General features: G+C 35.1%; 1 protein-coding gene and 1 pseudogene across 2 annotated transcripts in view; both read left to right on the top strand.

Moving 5' to 3' along the window:
• EPHX4 (epoxide hydrolase 4) overlaps positions 1–17165 on the top strand; it is a 42910-nt gene extending 25745 nt beyond the window's left edge. The window contains exons 5-8 of one of the 2 annotated variants that reach the window (XM_045199520.3): positions 221–324; positions 3197–3345; positions 14497–14751; positions 17033–17165. In XM_045199520.3, coding sequence (XP_045055455.2) covers positions 221–324; positions 3197–3345; positions 14497–14728 — 485 coding nt within the window. In that variant the 3' untranslated portion in view covers positions 14729–14751; positions 17033–17165. Of the gene's footprint in view, positions 1–220; positions 325–3196; positions 3346–14496; positions 14980–17032 lie in introns of those variants that run through there. The other variant, XM_024565562.4, reaches the window with a different exon arrangement.
• A 26-nt stretch (positions 17166–17191) lies between these two features.
• Positions 17192–18700, top strand: LOC112309153 (lysophosphatidylcholine acyltransferase 2B-like; annotated as a pseudogene).
• Positions 18701–21337: the final 2637 nt, after the last annotated feature.

Below are 21337 nucleotides of genomic sequence, written 5' to 3' on the forward strand. Positions count from 1 at the left end.
TTTCTTTTTATTTAAAGTGCTATAAATTTTCTAAATACCAGAAATACCCATAATAAACTATAAGAACATAGAAATTGTTCCAAAGAGAAATACACAGAAATCTTATTTGTAGATTCCTTTATGGGATTATCTCAAAGGTGAAATTGCCTTTAAAAAGTTCTTTCAATAGTAAGTAATTTATACTCCTTGGATAAGGTCTAACATGGCATTTTAATTTCAGAATACATTTTACAACACCCTGCTCAGCTGTTCAAATCCAGCTATTATTACTTCTTCCAAATACCATGGTTCCCAGAATTTATGTTTTCAATAAATGATTTCAAGGTAAGTCAAACAGTTGATGGATGTTAACCAGTACTTATTGTGGTGATCATTTTGCAATGTATACAATACCAAATCATTATGCTAAACACCTGAAACTAATACTAATGTTATAAGTCAATTATACCTCAATTAAAAAAAAAAAAGACTGGTGCCCCAAGAGAAGGACAAAATTAGGAAGTTAAAAATAAAGATAGAGAGAAGCACTAGAAAAAGAAAAGAAGTGATCCCACTTATGTTGTTTCGTTTTGTTTTAAACTTATTTATTGTATATCTTTTATATGCTATGCACTGTGGTAGGCATTTCCTCCTATGAAAAAAAGGAACTATTGTAAATTAAAGTCCATACTTAAGAAAGAAAAATAGACAAATACTAAAACTTAATAAATGCTTCTAAGGCATTACTATAGGCTTACTTATTTTTAAAATATGTGTTTGTATATTTGAGTGCCTGGCTGTTGTTCAGTTGTTCCAAGAGCCTGTTCCCCTAGGCATACCTCTTTTTTCCATGGGGAGATAAGGGAATATGAATGCCAGGGGAGAGAGTTACACAGCAGCAGTAGAAGCCCTGGGAGGTAAACAAAACCCTAAGACAAAGTAAGCATGCCTGTCCAAAAATTTCCTAACAACCTTTCACCAAATAATTTTAGCACAACTTCATTATCATTGGCTAGGCCCATCATTTCATTAGGGTGTGCAAAATGGTGATTTTCAAATTTTATCATTCTTTCTGTTTTTATTAACTACAATTCTTCTATAAAGAAGAATTTTGCCCATGTACTATTTGGTTATTCTGAAATACAGTTCACACAAGAATGTTAGGATAAATGCTTCTTCTATATATATTTTTCTATTAAACAACTGCCCAGAGTAATGAGTTAGTACCTTACAAATAAGGGTATTTTCATATCATTATTAGCTCATGAAGTTTTGTTTTTAGTATTTAATATGTACCCATCAATTACAGTCATTATTCTCTTTGGTGCCCAAATTATCCCATATTAGGAAAGTGGAAACCCTTTCAGGTCGGCTCTTGTGTCCTTTTGACAGAAGCCCTTTAGTCAGTGACAGCTTGCTTCTTTAATGACCTAGGTTTATCTTTTATTTTCTGCCCCACATCTGGAACCAGTCATTTAGCAAAGGAACTTTGGCTCCTTTTGGTAGAAAATGGTATTTAGAGGCCACACTCTGGGTGTCCAGGTGATTGTTATTTTACTGGATTTTCATTGCTTCTAGATCTTTCCATTGGACCAAATTTGGACACACAATCATGAGTTCTTATATTTCCAAAGCAAATTTATGACTGCAGTGTTTTTACTTAATTTCTTTTTTTTTTAAATTTTTTATTGTTATTCAATTACAGTTGTGTGCCTTTTCTCCCCAGCCCTCCACCCCATTTACTTAATTTCTATGATTTTATATGAAACATTGATATGGTTTCAAGTCAAAACTCTAAAAGAAGGTACATTCAGAGAGGTCCACTTACATATCTGTTTCCTCTTTCTTCTCTGTTTCTTCCCTGTCCCACAGAAAAATATTTTAATTAGTTTTTGTTTCATCTTTTTATTCTTTCTTTTTAAAATCTAAACAAATATGCTCTGGTTGGTATGGCTTAGTGGATTTGATTCCCAGTCTAGGGAAAATGCCTGGGTTGCAGGCTAGGTCCCCAGTAGGGGGCACTCCAGAGGCAACCACACATTGATGTTTCTCTCCTTTTTCTCCCTCCCTTCCCCTCTTTAAAAATAAATAAATAAATTCTTTAATATGTATTTTATATATTATCAACACATAATTAATGTATTAATTGGCTTATTAATTTATTAATATAATCAAAATATATTGTGTTATATTAATTCTAATATGTTACTTATATATTAAATATATATATATTTATCTCCACCTTACACAAAAGGTAATATCCTATGAACACTGTTTCCCACTCTTGCTTTTTTTCCTCTTAATATCTTCTGGAGATCACTTCATTTTAGCATATAGATTATCTTTAACTTTTTTTGAAGTACTAAGAACACATAATACACCATTGTGTGGCTAAACCATAGTTTATTCAACTAATCTCCCATTGATGGTCATTTGATTTGTTTCTAGTCTTTTTTTTTCTACAATATTATAGTTAATCACCCCATACATATGTCATTTCATATTTTTTAAGTGTGTTTTGGGTTTAGGGATCTGCATTTTGAGCAAGAATCCCAATAATTCTGATGCAGGTGGTTTAGATCCATACTTTGAGAAAGGCTGGTATAGAGCAGTGTTTTTCAAATTGTGGGTGGGGAAGCCATTAGTGAGTCATGAAATCAATTTAGTGGCTTGCAGTTTGAATTTTTAAAAATAAAGTAGAACAGAATTGAATTGAAAATAGCAGTGCACAGTATAATAAGGGTAATACTTTAAAACTTTTGTTTCAGAAATATACATGTAAAAGTATGACCTGGATCACAATGTAAAATGTGTTTGTTACTCTGGGTGGTGATCAAAAAAAGTTCAAACAGCTTTGAGGGGAGAATTGGTTGTCGGTAAATGGATGAACCACTATTAGCTGGAGTATTGAGAAAGACTTTAGGGTTGGGATAGTAGTTGAGGTTAACCTTGTACAATGTGAATGGGCACCAAGAAGACAGGATGCTTTTCATAAAGGTGAAGTGTGCATGGGGTATTAGAAGGGAATATCAGAAATAATGCCAGTAAAGCAGAAATCTATAAAATGTGTTTGTAAACCACGAGGTCTCTGACCTGTATTGAATAGGAATAAGGAGTTGTCAACACACATTGACCATCATTCTCTTTCAAAAGCCAAAGATTTAGTTTACCATTAGGTAACAAACAAGTTTTAATTATTCTTTTTCACTTATATTAGGCTTTGAAACACCTGTTTACCTGTCATAGCACTGGCATTGGAAGAAAAGGATGTCGATTAACAACAGAAGATCTTGAAGCTCATGTTTATGTATTTTCCCAGCCTGGAGCATTAAGTGGTCCAATTAACCATTACCGAAATATCTTCAGGTCAGTATAATTTCTGTGTAGTTAAATAAAATATTCACTTCCTAAAGAGCCAACACTCTATTTTTAATATTAAATTCACCACTTATGAAACTCTACTTAAGTATTTTGATTTAGTAAGTTGAATAATCTTTCTATAGAAAATTTCTAACATATGGAAAAGTAGAGAGAATAATATAATATATCCCAATATAGTTGTCACTAGTTTTGTCCATAACTCTGTTCCCTTCATCTCCCCTTTGAAATGATTTGAATAGATGTGTATTTTAGTTATATTTTTAATGATCATTTGTTCATTCAAGAAATACTTACTAAGCACTCTTTGTGTTATGGCCATGCCAGAACTCAGGGTATAGTGCTGAACAGAGTTGTACAAGGTCCCTGATCTCATAAAACAGTGGGGGAATCAGACATCAAGCAAGCATTCACAGTAATGAATATACCGTTATGAACAAACATAAAGACTTGGAAAGAAGGGATGAAAACTGAAGAAATAAAGGATGAGTTAAGTGTTGACTAGACCAAGTTCAGGGTAGGGGAATTGGCATTCCAGAAAAAGGAAATAGCTTGTGCCAAAGCTGTGTGGGAAGACGAAGGGCTATGGTTTTAAGTAACACAATGAGGGCCAGTGTGGCTGCAGTATAGAAAGTGAGAGTGGGAAGAAGAGAATTGAATGAGTCTGGATCTGAGGAAGGCAGCTTTGGTCTCACAAAGCCAAGTAGACCATATTAAAGACGTAAGAGCCATGAATGTAAAGCCAGTGAATGAAAGTTTCTAGCAGAAAAGAGAAGCAATCCAATTTGTATTTGATTAAATTCACTCATCGTGGAGAATGTACTGGAGGAATGAATGTGGAGAACCAGCAGGCTAACGATGATGGCAGCTTAAACTAGTCTGAAAGCAGTGAAGATGGGGAGAGTGGGTAGATTTAAGAGATATTTAAGAGGTAAAATTGATAGGGGTTGTTGATAGGTTGGGTCAGGCGGTGAGAAGAGAGATGTCAGGAATGATTTGTGGAGTGAACAACTCTATGCGTAGTCACACCATTCACTGAAATAGAGAACACTAGAAGGGAACTACTTTTGAGGGGAAGGTCATGAATTTTATTGATCTTAAACTAGTTGAATTTGAGGTGGTACCTTAGACATTCAAGTAGGTATTTGGATGCTAGGGTCTGGAACTCAGGAGAGAATCTGGGATATGTAAAATCTTGGAATCACTGACAGAGACAACTCAAGCTTTCATTTCAGAAGATACTATCAAGGGAGAAAGTATAGAGTGAAAAGTAAGACATGGAGGCTTGTCTGTTTGGGTTTGGACTCCAGATAGGAGAAAAAGAATATCCCTTGAGAACTGGGAATTACAGCCTTCCTAAAAAAGGTTTAGGAGATAGAATTTATGCTATCTCCATAATATTGGAATTCTTAGGGGAAAATATATTTTAATAAATGGTCTTAGGTTAGTGACATTCCCTAGGAACCCTGGTGGAAACAAGCAAACAAGCAAAAAGCCTTTCTGGAGGATACATCTCAACTCAGACTCCCCCTGTTCCCAGAGATAAAGTTTCCTGAAGATGATTAGTTCAGAATCCAAATTACCCAAGATACCAGTACATCATTAATGAGTCAGAATCTAATTGCAGCAGACTCCTACAAATTTCAAATAATAGAACTAATAGAGACTATAAAGCATGTTTGAATCATTAAATGCATGAAAGAATAAAAAATATGAGGAAAAAATAAGATAATATCAAGACAAACCAGAAAGATCTGAAAAAGGATCAAAAGAACTTCTACAAATGAACAATACAGTTACTGAAATCTAAAATTCCATAAGTGAGTTAAATAGCAGATCAGACAAACTAAACAGAATTATGAGTTGGAAGATAGATCTTCCAAAAAATTACCTAAAATGTAGCTTAAAGAGATAACGAAATGAAAAGTGTAAAAGAAAGGTTATATTTGACATGAAAGATAGAATTATAGGTGCATAGATAATTAGAAATCATTCATATATATCATAAGTACTAATACATTTTTATGATAAAATAAAATAATAGAAATAGAATATATTATTTTCAAACAAGGAGAAGGGGACAAGAAAACTATCAATTAAAAAAAGCAAGAAAGGAGAAAAAGGAATCAAAGTGGGGTAAATGGAAAGCACAGATTAGATGACAACAACAATTTCAATATATCAGTATCCTTAATAAGTATTAATGTATTAAACTTGCCAGTTAAAAAACAGAAAACAGCGATTGGATTTAGTCACAATTAAAGCATAAGGACACGCAAAGGTTGAAAGTAAGTGTATGGAAAAAATAGCAGTTGCTATTTTAAATAAAACAAAATCTCTCAAACTCTTTGACTATAGAATCCAATGGGAGTCATGAGATTATGTGAGGGGAGAAAAGGAAAATCCAAACTTTCTTTTTTGACAAAAAGACTTGTACGTCTGTATCTATATATCTGTATCTGTATCTGTATCTATGTCTGTATCATCTGTATCTGTATCTATATCTATGTCTATATCATCTGTATCTGTATCTATCTATGTCTATATCATCTGTATCTGTATCTATATCTATGTCTATATCATCTGTATCTGTATCTGTATCTATGTCTATATCATCTGTATCTGTATCTATATCTATGTCTATATCATCTGTATCCGTATCTGTATCTATGTCTATATCATCTGTATCTGTATCTATATCTATGTCTATATCATCTGTATCTGTATCTATCTATGTCTATATCATCTGTATCTATATCTATATCTATGTCTATATCATCTGTATCTGTATCTGTATCTATGTCTATATCATCTGTATCTGTATATCTATGTCTATGTCTACAGACAGTGACATTTTGTAGGATGTAGCAACACTGTCTGAAGTCCATGTTCTGTCTTTTTGTTTTTACAAATAACATTTGTAAAGACAAGTATAAGAGAAAATAGAATGACACATTTTCATGTAAGTCTAAATTTGGACAGGAGACAGGAATGATAGTTTTAAAATGTTCTCAATTTATCCCTTTACCAGAGCTAGCTTTGCGATGCAAAACAGTATGTTTTAAGCAGCTCTCAGGAAGGAGGGAAATTATTTTCATCTTGCTGAGAAAGGAGGGAAATTATTTTCATCTTTACCGACAATTTGTTCATTAGGAGGACGTGCAATCCTAAGAGTAAGCTCTAGAATCCTGTTAATTAGCATGGAGAGGGGGGAAAAAGCAGGCCTGTGAAGGTCAAAACTCACAATTTTATATAAAAGCGAAGACAGTTTGCCTAGATTGTTGTAGGTTAAATCTATCTGGGTGAATGTTATATCAGACTTTCTCCCAGTTCAACTGACTCCCTCTGACCATTCTTTACGTAGGGTAATCAAGATCAAGTATATCATTTAAAACAGGGTACTACAATATATAATGACTACAAATAAAGTATGCTACATTATATTCAGATGTGAAAACCACCCTTATTTACCACACTAAGGCTCCCCAGGGCTATAGCCTCATGAAAGGCTTTTCAAAATTGGGAGCTAAGGAGCCAAAATGAACTAGGAATTGGGCTAGCAATAGAACCTAGCCTGCAAAAAAGACGAATACGTCTAAACTTATAACAAAGCATCAAATAATAAAGCAAAAACTGATAGACCTACAAGGAAAAATAAAAATCCACAATTACTATTGGATGTTTTAATCTACCTCTCACTGAATTAATCAAACAGAAAAAAGGTAATAAGGATATAGAAAATTTGAACAACCCAATCAGACCTTTGATTTGACGAACAATTCTAGAGTCCTGTACCCAACAATTAGAACATATTCAGTATATTTAAGTACATACAAATGTTTACAAAGATTGATTAAATACTGGAGTACAAAGCAAATCTTAACCAATAACAAAGGATCAATATCATATAGATTATGTTCTCTGAACACAATGCAGTTAGAAGATTGAAATTAGTGAGCTAAGAGTCCAATTCAAGAAGTTAGACAAGCAATATATAGACAAAATAAATTAGAAAGAAATAATTTAAATTTGATAAAAAGCAGAAGTTAATACAATTAAAAATAAAAATATAGTAAAGAAAAAAAAAAAGCCAAAAGCAGATTCTTTGAATACTATTAACACAGATAAATTTTTGGCAATATTTGTAAAAAAAAAAATGGCCCGTATAAACAATATCAGGAGGTATAAAGTAAGTATAACTACAAACATAACAGACATCAAAATGTAAAATTAAGGTTAACAAATTTGAGAACTTTGATAAAATGAGCTATTTATAAGAAAAAAAATAACACCCAAAATTGACTCAAGAAAAATTAGAAAACCTGAACAGACATAGCCATTAAAGAAATTGGTTTATTAATTTAAAGTAATTTGTCTAGAAAAACATATACACACACAAATACACAGCCACACAGATAGGACTGGATGGTTTAACAGGTAAGTTCTACCACAGAAAAGTCCATTCTTAAAAGAACTCTTTCAGACATTGTAAAAAGGAAGTATAGGCCTCGGTTTTATAAGACTGGCATAACTTTTATATCAAAACAAGACAAGGATTATATAAAACAGGAAAGTTATTGGTCAAATTAAATTATAAATCTAGAAATAGAGGATTTAAGAGTGGACCTCGGATAAGCCAGGTAAACTTGAATCTCCTGAAGGGATATTTCTGGGAAATTGACCTTAGTTTTACTCAATTGTCCAAGAAAAAAAATGAGGTATTGAAGGTGTTTTGTGCTGCTTATTTGCTCCTGGATAGCTGGTAGGCACATTAAAAAGGTATTCTAGGAGTCAAGAACAAGAGGACAAATAGAGATTTTTTTCAAAACCTCCATTAAAAGGGTGAAATACTTGGGGAGAAAAGGCAGACAACTGTAATTGAATAACAATAAAAAAATTTTTTAAAAAGGGTGAAATACTTTATGGCATTGTCCATAGCTGTCCATGGGAAACTGGGGGATCTGGGAAGTCCTACCTCTTTCTGAGAGAAAAACATATCTCCTGCTTTATAAAACCATCTTTGTTAAGTTTCCTTTTCCTTTGCCATTAAACTTAATACCCTCTGTGTCTGTTAGTCTCTTTCTATTAATCATATCGTGATTCCATTATGACAACAAATCCTGCAGAAGGGAACTTCAGTGTACCAGAAACCTACAGCAACTATCCTACTGTGTGATGAAACACACTAAAAGCATTCCCTTTAAAAATAAAGACTACTGTATTTTGCTGTGTATAATGTGCGCTTTTTTGCACAAATTTTTGAGGGAAAAATAAGGATGCACATTATACATGGGTAGTACTAATTCCATATCTATACAAGTGTTTTTAATTCTTTTATTTGTGCTTATGCATTAAAAGTGTAACTCTAGAAAACAATAATGATATCCATATGCAAACTAATACCCTGGAAAATAATAATCGGTTTTGTTTCTAAATATAAATAAATAAAACATTGAATTTTAAAATTAAAACAAAAGATTTTTTCCTGAAAGTTTGGGCCAAAAATATGGGTGCACATTATACATGGCAGAATATGGTAATGATAGACTTGGCTGCTATAACTACTTCTGTTCACCATAGTATTGGAAGTCTTAGCCAACACATAAGATAAGGAGAAAAAACTGAAAAAGTGTAAGTATTGGGAAAGGAAGAAATAAAACCATGATATTTCATAGATAATGTGGTTATATATCTAGAAAAACAGAGAATCAACAGAAAAATTATTAAAACAAAAACAGTTCAGCAAAGTTGATGTACATAAGTTTAACATATAAAAATTATGATTTTATAAACCAACAACAGTTAGAAAATATATTTTAAAAATAGATACCCTTATATAACAATAAAAGATATTATGTCCATAGTAATGACTAAAAAAGATAACCTTTATGGATTATCAAAACTTATTGGAAGCAGTAAAGAACATAGGCTTAGGGCAATGGGTGTTTACTGACAATTGATATTTTAACAATTGATACAGACTTGCCCATGTAAACTACTGAATTAGCCCTGGTTTATCATGTTCGTGAGTGAAAAACTTCAATATCATAAATTCTTGATTTCTCCCAAATCTATAAATTTAATGCAATTTCGATCAAAACTATATAGTTTGTCATGAAGCTTGACAAGCTGATTGCATGGGAAAGCATAAGATAGAAAATGTCCAAGATAATTTTAAAGAAAATAGGAGAATGACTAACCCTATTAGATATTAAGACTTACAATGAGGGGTTGACTCAGAGATGGACAAATTGACTGATGGAACAGAGAAGAAAGCCCCAGAATGGAACCACATATATGGAAATTTGGTGTAACAGAGAGAATTTTAAGCCAGTGGTGAAAGGATTCAATACATTTTGTTGAGATAATTGGATGTCCATATAGATTAGAATGAAATTAGATCCCATTTACCAAACAAAAATTAAAAAATTAAAAAACTGAATATGATAAGTGAAATTTTGAATGTTTAGAAGATAATATCAGAGTCCTGTCTGAGTAGCTCAGTTGGTTCGAGTGTCATCCCAATACACCAAGGTTGCAGGTTTGATCCCCCATCAAGACATAGGAAAGAGTCAACCAATGAATGCATCAATAAGTGAAAACAAATCAGTGCTTCTCTCTCTCTCCCCTCTTTCCTCTCTCTAAAAAATCAATAAGTAAATTTTTTCAAAAAGATAATATCAAGAGAAAACATTCATGACCTCAAGTAGTAAAGATTTCTTTAATAAGACAGAAACAGATCAAATAATGAAGGAGACTGATGAATTTGACAACATTAAAATTGAAAAGATCTACATATCAAAAGATATCATAAAATGATGAAGCAGCCTCAGACAGGGAGAAGTTATTTGAAATATACAATAAATAATGAGTTGATAATATCTAGAGTTTGTAGAGAATGCCTCCAAGCAGTAAGACAAAGGAAGCCCAATCAAAAAAAGGGTAGAAGACAATAAAAGGTAATTCACAGAAGAGGAATGTAATGGTCAGGAACATAAAAGATGCTCAACCTTACTAGTAGTCAGCTATAGAACATAGTTTTTACTGCTTGTCATAGAGAGCTAAAGTAATAGTGGCATTAAAAAAAGGAAATTTATTTCTCTCACAAGTCAAAGTCTAGGCTGTTATGGTGGCTGTGCTCCATGAAATTATCAAAGTTGTTATGTCACTCTTTGGCAGAGACTAGGCACTTTCTGTCTTGTTATCCTGCCATTCCTAAGGTGTTGTGTTGCCCTTGTCTGTGTGGTCCAAGATGGTTTGCCACCACATCTGTATTTTAGTCAGTAGAAAGTGGGAAAAGCGAGGGGATAGGGGCAATTGGGCACAAGTTAGAAGTTGCACACATTACTTCTTATAAACCATGTATCCTCACTTTGCTGCAAGAAGCCTGGGGAACATTGTCAGTCTTTATTCTGGATGGTCCTTTGTCCAGCTAAAAATTGGATTTTCTATCACTGTAGTGGAAGGGAAGAAGTTTGGGGGAGCAGTCTCCACCACATCAGGTAAACGAAGAGTATTTCACACTCATTTGATTGGGAAAAAAATTAAACTTTTGAGAACAAGTGTTGGCAATGATGTGGAGCAAAGTGAACTCATATGCTGCTTGTGGAGCACACAGTCAGTTTGGAAAACAACTTGACAATACCAAGTAAGGCTGAAGATGTGCTTACTCTGAGGAAGCAATTCTGTTTCCGGGATATACTGTAAGGAAACTCTTCCACATGTATACAAGTGCACATGTACAGGAATGAGTTCAATATTATTTGAATTATCAACATAATTGGAAAATTTTAAATGCCCACGAACTGGAGAATGGATCAATTGTGGTACAATAATATGATGGAATTTCACACGAGAGTGAAAATGAAGAACTACATGTATCATCAATGGATAAATCTTAAAAATATAACATTGGGGCACAAAAGCAGGTTGCGGAAGAATATGTGCAATATGCTATTTAATAAAGTTTTAGAAATGCAAAACACTGCTACATATTGTTTACAGAAATATACGTACTATATTTGGGCGATCTGACAAATAGTACCTTCTTTTCCTGCCCAATTTCTGAACTAGTTGAGAAATCAAATAAGTCAATAGATGAAAACCAAAATATCACCTTCATTACTGACCAAGTATAGGTTGAAGGCTATGGCTTAACAAGAGAACTGAAAAGGTCTTGCCAACTCCCTTCTGCCAGTATAGACTGTAGAGCGGTTTGCCTGTAGGAAGGTTTGTTCAGCAAACTAGACCTCCCCTGCCCCTCAGGTCACTGCCTCCAATAAATCAGGTAGAAAGGGAAGGAGAAAGAAATTAAATCTCTTACTCTGAGGACATATTATTTGATTGAGCCATCTAGCCCAGAACCCCAAACCAGCAACTGTCACTCACCAGTCAAGGGTAGGGCAAAGATCCAGGAGGGTTTAAAGAAAATCTCTCCTTAAGGAACCAGAGGAATGGGGTGGAGATATCCTAACACATGTAAGTTCAAAATTATTTGTGGGGATTGTTAAGAACCAAATTCAGCATAGTCATTACTCCTAAGGCAGTGGTTCCTCACTCTAGCTCGTATCAGGATCTCCTGGAGGGCATGTTAAATCAGGGATGGCTCGACCCCACCCTTAGAGTTTCCGATTCAGTTGATCTGGGATGGGGCCCAAGAACTGGCATTTCTGACAAGGTCACAGTTGATGCTGTTGGTGTTAGTCTGGTGACCACACTTTGAGAACCACTGCCTTAGGATGAGATGAAGAAAAAAAATGGTTTCAAGGAAAGGTAAGCAGAAAGATGTAATTATATTTTCAGTGTTTGATTTCTTGAGCTGAGTGGTGGGTGTTATTATTTTCTACATTTTCTTTTTAATCAAAGTAATTAAATATTTCCACATACAAAAGTAATGATGGACTATGTAACATTCTGGAAAATACTGCTTCAATACTGACAAATCAGCTACTTACTCAGATTTTGGAGGAGTAACATGTTAAATTCAGACTAATTTGAAAAATATGTTAAAATACATTTTTACAGGTTAAATGATTAACAACAATATATAGCAATAATTTTTACTACTTGTTACATTTTTGTAGGTCTTTCAAATTGTTTTTATACTTACTAAGATCATTTTTCATCAGAAATTTTTATCATGTTTCCCAAGATGTTCTTTAGTTTAACATACTAAAACTTACTCTATTAAAATATTTAATGTTTTACTTTGTTTTATTTTATTATTATTTTTGAGGTGTAACTGACACATAACATTATATTAGTTTTTGGTATACAACAAAATGATTTGATATTTCTATTTATTGCAAAATGATTACCACAATAAGTAGTTAACATTGATCACCATACACAGTTATAAAATTTAGTTTTCTTGTGATGAGAACTTTTAAGACCTTCTCTCTTAGCAACTTTCAAATATGCAATACAGTATTGTTAACTGTAGTCACCAAGCGGTACATACATTGTTTTACATGTAACTTATATTTCATGTGACATTTAGCAATTTGAAATCTCAGGACCAGAGAATATGTGTTTCTTTTAGTTTTCTGGAAACTCCTCCCTTTTAATTTCAATTTGATCTGGTGAAGAATTTATGTTTCTCTTTGTTTTTTAACTAATAGCCTTTTTAAACTCTCAACTTACTGATTCAATTATAACATGCTCAGATATTGTTAAATATGCAGACAATTGTTAAAAAATGTTTTACCTTTGAACATTTTATGAGCTCTAGAATTTAAGTGGTTTGCAAGTTTTTAGAGTAATTCATGTATTAATAATTAAGTATAGAATATATTTTTCTATCAGTTTAGCCATTCACAGAGAATTTTTAGGAGCATTACAACCAAATGATGGCCACTAGCATGGGAGTCAAAAGGTAAGTCCTTGGTGGACATATGTGGTATTCCGCACACTCCAGCAGCATCTATCAACCCCAAGTGGCCACAAGTCAAACTTTTGATAAGTAGTAAAAATGTAAGTCAGTGCTGGAGAATGTCTACTTAGACGTTCATTCCTTTCTTATCAATAGGAGTGTAATTAATACCATTCCACCTTTCTGAAAAATAGTGTAGCAGAAGGTGTCAAAGCTTTAAAAATATGTATACTCTTTCCTTTAGGAATTCCTCTTTAAGGGCTACCCCAAAAAATGATCTGAAATGCCAACAAAGATTTGTCCACAAAATCCTCATTATATTATTACTTAAAACTACAGGTGATCTAAATATTCAATTATAAGAGAATAGTCAAGTTGTTTATGAATTATTATGCCATAAAATAGTATCTTTTACAGTTATTTTTGAAAAACTTTATGAAATGGGAATGTTTTAAAGTTACAATTTAATATGAAATTTGCATATGTATTGTTAATATTTATTGCATTGTATTTATCATATGGCTTTAAATATATGCATAGAAAATGACAAAATTATCTTTTAGTGATGGAATTATGCATGATATTATTCTTTATACTTTTCTGTATTTAAGAAAATATACAATAAAACTTTGTTTTAAAAAGATTCTTCTGGCAAAATATAGTGTTATGTAGTATTAAATCTCAGTCCACATATATTTTCTGACTTTCCAGTTCCAATTTTCACACAAAATACATTAGGTTATCTAGCAAACAATTTGAAGTATATTTAAACAATAATACTGTTTAAAGCTCTTTTTTATCACACCATTGAGAAATTCTAGTATCCTTTTAAAGCAAACTATTCCTCATAGCGATGAATTTCATATTTAATTTATAGGTCTCATAAATTTTGCTAGCCTCATCCGATTAAAAATTTTATTGGGCTCTTTCTTGAATAGCTTTTTAAATATTTTATTGTATAGATCGATTGCCTAAAGCAGTATTTCTCAACCATTTTTTCACCATCACCTCTCTAAGGAGCCTTTGTAGACATTTCCCCTAACTGCCCCCACTCCATGAAACTGTAATATCTGCTTACGTACTACATATATATCTGTAGTTTATAGAGAGAGAGACTAAGATGTTTTTTCACTCTCACAAGAACCCATTTTCACCTTTGGTGGCGATAGCGCCCCCTTTGAGAATGTGTGGCTTAAGTGAACGTTATGAAAAAAATGTTGTTTTTACTTTCAAAATGAATCTCAAGCCCACATGTTTTGTTTTTATAGCTGCCTGCCTCTCAAACATCACGTGGTGACCACTCCAACACTACTACTGTGGGGAGAGAAAGACGCATTTATGGAGGTTGAGATGGCTGAAGTCACAAAGATTTATGTTAAAAACTATTTCAGGCTAACTATTTTGTCAGAAGCCAGCCATTGGCTTCAACAAGAACAACCTGACATAGTGAACAAATTGATCTGGACATTTCTAAAAGAAGAAACAAGAAAAAAAGATTGACTTTTCTATATCTTCTGTGACAGGTCTGTAATAAAATCTCTAAGTGATTTTTAAAAATTGTTCATCAACTTCTTTAAGCTTCACTAGAAAAAATTGTTTTAACATGCTTTATTATAAATAAATATCTTGACAAGTGCTACTGAAAAAAATCTGAGAGTGTGTATGAATTTGTAACATAATGTTGATTTTCTTCTGTTGTATTTCACACAGAAAAACACCATCCTTAAAATGTATACACTTGTACAGAAAGGAAGTTGGGGGAAGTAGCTCAGTTTTGGTTTCTTGTGTTCTTTACTCTGTTAACATATAGTGCCTTTTACATATGTATATTAAAGATTAGCCATATTAAAAGGCAAACCTGCAATGGTATAAATTTTCATCTTATTGGTTAAAAGTTCTTTTAACTATTTTTAACCATTAAAAGTTCTATTTTCAAATCTGTTGGCTATATAGTATATTAATTGGTTTGAAGCCAAATATGACTAAACGAATACGCACTCTTAAAATATGCCATAAGTACTACTTATACTGGGAAGATTAATAAGAGATGATGTGACGATTCTCATATATACATATATTTTTTAAATAATGCAAAGTAGGGAAGCATATCCATTATTAGATTACTTGCCTCAGTTCTCCAGCTAAGTTGGTGAGAGATGTAGGAAAAGGATCAGAATGTCCTTTCGCCACACTCAATGCACCAAGAATTGAATACCGTGCTTCCTCTGTGCACTCGAGTCTAAGCTCCACAGGGCAGAGACATTTTATTGTTTCATTAACTGACATACCCAACATCTAGAAGAAGGAACTGGCTCATTGTAGGAACTCAAATATTTGCTTAATAAATAAATAATGTATCTGATGCACTGCTACACACTGCAGGAGAACCATAAAGGAAAGATGACAGTCAGACAGAACTTTCCCTTAAGAAATATGCACAGAATGCAGTTAAATAGGGTTCAAGAATAGTAGTGAATATACGAATAAGAGTGGAAAGAGTTACAGAATTGAGAACAATACCAGCTCAAGGGCTACTCATTCTCTTGGGTTGCTCTCCGTGGCAAGGGAGACACCAATAACGTTGCCAAATTATGGCTCCTTAGAAACTACGACTGTGTTTCTTTGGTGGAAGGAATGTTTCTTTCACTAATATAGTTCTGCCAGTGACAGAAGAAAGGGGAATGTCCCTAAGAATTCTTCTCATTATATCCTTGCAGCTTGTATTTACTAATAAAAGCCCAATTTTCTATATACATTATACTTTGCCTCATAAAACATTGCAAGGTAGGGAGTATCACCAGTTTACAGATGTGAAAATGTGGTTGGCCAGTGCCCACAGTGTTAAGTGTAGGAACCAGGATCTGACCTAGATGCATCTGGTGTAAAGCCCATAATCTTTACACTGAGATTACGTCTGTTTAACTGGCTCTGATGTCCCCACTGCTCTTCCTGTTTACTGCTAACCTAGTGCGCTCCAAGAAATAGAAACATCTCTCAGAAACCTTCAACTTGACTTTAATTCTGAGAAAAGGAATTTAAATGAGCAATTAGCAAACACAGGAATATCCCATATAGCACTGTCAGAGTTGCAAATGCTACAACGTACAGAGGAGAGCCTGGTTCACACAGCTTTGATTATACGTCCCTCTCGATCACTTCCAAAGGACAGCAATAAAAGGAAGGGACAGTTTTTTGACCGTGTGTGTTGAGGCAATGAACTGATGGCCTAAGCTGACTTATTTTAATGAAAAACTGTTCCCGACAAAGGTGATCTTAAGGTTTTTAGTTGTTACTTACGTCAGTTTGGAATGCTGACTGGTTCCTGTGGACTAATGTTAAGTATGTGAATCAATTGTGCCATGGCTGATGCTGGCTTATTACAACGGATATGTTCTAATTCTCAGTGGGTGTGGAGGAGTGTCTGTAACATACAAAGGCTCAAGAGTGCCATCAGTTAACCCTCTTAGCATAAAGGGATATTACTATCTCTGTAGAAATCAATTTGTAAGGAGAGAAAATGAATTTGATTTACCAGTTGCCAAAGCATCTCACAGGAAGTGAACTGTAATAATAATGGCATTTAAATTTAAAAATTGTCATAAATATGCATCTATTTAAATTAATATGTCCCTTGTAGCTATGTACTATATGCTCAATATAAATGTCAGAAATTGCTATATGAAAATAATTTATTAAACATATATATATATCAAAAGGTAGACATTTACAAAAAGCAAAAAAGAGTGTATTGTTGATATGATTCTAATTCTCCTGCTGCAACACTTACCATTTTTAATTTTTCAGCTTTTAAAGGTAATACATCATTTCTTATGAATACACAACTGCCTCTAAGTTCTAATTATGTGTGAATAGAAAGAGCACCACTTGGAAGGAGTGGGCTCTGAGGGCCGACCTGATTGATCCCAGCTACCCATGTCTTGAGATTGCTGAAGAGTCAGCCTCATGGCTCAGCGGTCCCCTGACTGGGAGTTGGAGGTGCGGCAGTCCTCCTTCACCTGGGGAGGAGCAAGTCCTTGTTCCCGCCAGCGATGGCCAATCCCTTCGTGCAGCAGAAGCACCTCAGTGCGTGGCACTGGGCCTGTATCGTTTTCATGGACACCGTGCTGGTGCCTGTGTGCATGTCCTGCCTGCATCACTGTCCCCTGGCTGGTGGTCGCCATCGGGCCATTCTGCTCACCCAGCCATGCCTGCCAAGAGTTGGAGAAGAAAATTGGTGAGACCAGCCCTCAGATTCTTGTTTCAGGTGGCTTTCTTTGTAGCACAGTTCCTGATTAAACAAGGGGCAGCCAGAGATGAGGCCCCTATCTCCGTATGACACCACACTCTACTTTCTTTGGCACTGTCACTTGTGTTAGGGTTACCCTCGGTGGTCTCTGCAAGTCAAAACGCACAGATCCCAGGGCTGGGAAATTCGTGCCATCACCACAGCCAGTGCTTGTAACTAGAGAGGACCCCAATTCCAGGAAGACTCCCCGAGATGAAATCCTGAAGCTAGTGACATCCAAAACGGAGTGGCCACAGATCCTGGTTTTCCTAGAAGGAGGGTGTACACATCGCACGTGTCTGGTCACTGTTAGACTGAGAGCCTTTTCTCTAGGTGTTCCCGTACAACCCGTGTTGCTAAGGTACCCAGACACCTTGGACATGGTGACCAGGACCTGGCAGGAGTTTACAGGCTTCCAGCCATGTATGTTGATCCTGAGTCAACTCTTCACCAGGGAAGAAGTAGAGTTTATGCCTGTTTACATCCTAAATGACCAAGGAAAAAAAAGACCCACCTTTTTGCCAATATAGTGAGGATCAACATGGCAAATGTCCCGGGGTTGCCTATGACAGATCACACTACTGAAGACTGCAGACTGATGATTACCACAGGTAACCTTCAACTGCCTATGGAAGCTGCTTTGGTGGAATTTACAAAAATTAGCCAGATATTGAAGTTAGATTGGGATAATATCCATCAGCATTTGGATGAGTATGCTGCAATCGCAGTTGCCGCAAAAGGAGGGAAGATAGCAATTCAAGAATTTTCAAATTATTTAAAACTTCTAGTTTCAGAACACCCGAGACAATTTTTTGCCCTTTTTGACAAGAATAATGATGACAGCATAGATTTCAGTACGTGATAGGTTCTGACTGTCCTATGCAATCCTGCCGACGCTGAAAAGATTCTGCCAATGTCTTTTACGCTTTTTGATCTTGATGAGGATGGTTTCACAAAAGGAGTTTGCTGCTATGCTTCAGGAAGCTTTTGGAGTGCCAGATCTTGGTGTTTCCAGACTCTTTCAGGGAACAGCTGGATGGAACTCAGAGTACCTTTCATATAAGAACTTTAGGAAATTTGCCTTGAAGAATGAAGAATATGCCAAATTATTTAAGTCATACTTAGACCTCCAGGCAACCTATGCATACACGTATTACCACAAGCACAAGTTTAATCACTGTATTTAAATGTTAAAGTCGGCCCTGAAAATGGTGCAAGTACCTTCCAGGTAGAAACTATGAAGCAAAATATTTATTTGAGGAAAAACAAAATAGTTTTTACTCTAGTGGCTTGGGTACTTAATTATGATATTTAAAATGTGCTTGAGGAATATATATATTAGATTTTACAATACCTACTTTTTTCTTTTTTTTTTGAGCAGTAAAACTTAGGTTAGATACAATTGCCCCTTTAGCAGCAATATTAGTAAATATGTCATTTAAAAAAAATTTAAGATACTAAGAAGTGTAAGATTAGGGAAAAGAAGAAAGAGATCCTTAAATGTGTACACCTATTATAAAACAACTGTTGATACCTGTTTTAAAAGATATGTAATAATTATTTTAGATATGTAAAATGTGAGAAAATGTGTACTTTAAAATCTAAGAAGCACAGGTAAGTGTCATGTGTGGCAAGGAGAAGCAGTAAGTGTGTGTCTGAGGAGAAGGTTGGTGACCAGAGAGTCGGAACAGTGCCCACTCAGATGCAGAAGGGGGTCAGGAGTCACCCTGACCCCTCAACAACCATCGCCCTCATCACAGCCCGCCCAACCGTCAGTTCTCTGCCCTTCTCAGGTGTCCAGAATAGCTAATGCTCATTGATTCTAGATAATAGTTTTTTTTTTTCTCATGAAAGTTATTTTTAACTAGATTGTTTTGATTCTCTACCATTATGGATTGTTGACAGTAACTGACAGTCTAACAAATGTACAAGGTGGAAATATGTTCTTAGTAATAATGACAGAATGACCAACAGAATGTTACACATGTGAACTGCTAACCTTCGTTTTTACTCTAAGCAAATGAGCAGTATATGGACATTTGAAATATATGTTTAAAGTTCTATCACGTGAGGTTAGTTGTTCAATTCTATAGTCCATTTTGTACTTTTGTCCGTATGAAAAGCTCCTTACAATAGCATCACCAGTTGTTCATCAATCTCCTTCCCATTATGTAAAGTCCATGTGTCCACCCTCTGTCAGTCTGCAAATTGGTCATGACACACGTACATGGAATGGATTGTCACCTTTTCTCCACTTCTTCATGCGTGGGGTTGACATCTCTGGGCACGTGGACTCTGATTTGTAACACCTGTGGGCTTCCTTTCTTGGATCATAGCCACAAGTTTCTATTTAATTTGGCTCCTCTCTAGGGCATTCACATTTTTATTTATTTTTTTACTTGTTTCTTCAGCTTTTTAAATTATTATCAGTATGATGGTTAGTTCAATGGAATCTACTGTGCTGTGCTGGAACACAACTTCTGGGCGTCCTGGGCTGTGGCAGGGAAAGGTCATCCGGAGTCCTGTGAGGAGAGACTGGGGCCTGCAGCTCTTGGAAGAGAGCCAAAGCAACAGCCGCAGGGATCCCTGTGCTGAGTCACTCTCCACACTGCAAATGCCATCCTTCTTGGGTCAATATGCTTATTTCAATGTAACTTTTTTTTATTGTGCAATTACAGTTGTCCCCATTTTCCTCCATTACTCTCCTCTGCCCTACCTACCCCCACCTTCCACTTTCAATCTTCCACCCCCTTTCTTGTCTCTGTCCATGAGTCCTTCGCCCATGTTCCTTGATGACCCTTCCCCTTCTTTGTCCTGTTATCCCCCTCTCCCCTTCCCTCTGGTTACTATCTGTTCTTTATTTACATGTCTCTGGTTATATTTTGCTTGCTCGTTTGTTTTGTTGATTAGGTTCCACTTATGGGTGAGATCATATGGTATTTGTCTTTCACTGTCTGGCTTATTTCACTTAGCATAATGCTCTCCAATTCCATCCATGTTGTTTCAAAGGGTAGGAGTTCCTTCCTCCCTTCTCCTTCATAGTATTCCATTGTGTAAATGTACCATAGTTTTTTGATCCACCCACTTACTGATGGGCACTTAGGCTGTTTCCTGCACTTGGCTATTGTAAATTGTGCTATGAACATTGGGGTGTGTAGGTTCTTTTGAAATGGTGTTTCAGTATTCTTAGGATATAATCCCAGCAGTGGAATTGCTGGGTCAAAAGTCAGTTCCATTTTTAGTTTACTAAGAAATTCTATACTGTTTTCCACAGTAGCTGCACCAGTCTGCATTCTGACCAACAGAGTACTAAGGTTCCCTTTTCTCCACAACCTTGCCAGCACTTGTAGTTTCTTCCTTTGGTTATTATGGCCATTCTGATTGGTGTGAAGTGGTATCTCATTGTGGTTTTAATTTGCATCTCTCTGATGGCTAGTGATGTTGAACATCCTTTCTTATGGCTGAGCCCCCTGTATGTCCTCCTTGGAGAAGTGTCTATTTAGGTCCTTTGCACATTTTTTCATTGGATTGTTTGTCTTCCTGGTGTGAAGTCATGTGAGTTCTTTATATATTTTGGAAATCAAATCCTTGTCCAAGGTGTCATTGGCAAATATATTTTCTCATATGGTTGGTTCCCCTTTCATTTTGTTGATGTTTTCTTTAGCCATGCAGAAGCTTTTTAATTTGATGAAGTCCCATTTGTTTATTCTTTCCTTTATGGCCCTTGCTCTAGGGGACATATCAGTGAAAATATTGCTGCATGGAAAATCTGAGATTTTCTTGCCTATGTTTTCCTCTAGGACTTTTATGGTATCACGAGTTAT

The sequence above is a fragment of the Desmodus rotundus genome, chromosome 3 (assembly GCF_022682495.2).
Source record: "Desmodus rotundus isolate HL8 chromosome 3, HLdesRot8A.1, whole genome shotgun sequence".
Classification (NCBI taxonomy): Eukaryota; Metazoa; Chordata; class Mammalia; order Chiroptera; family Phyllostomidae; genus Desmodus; species Desmodus rotundus.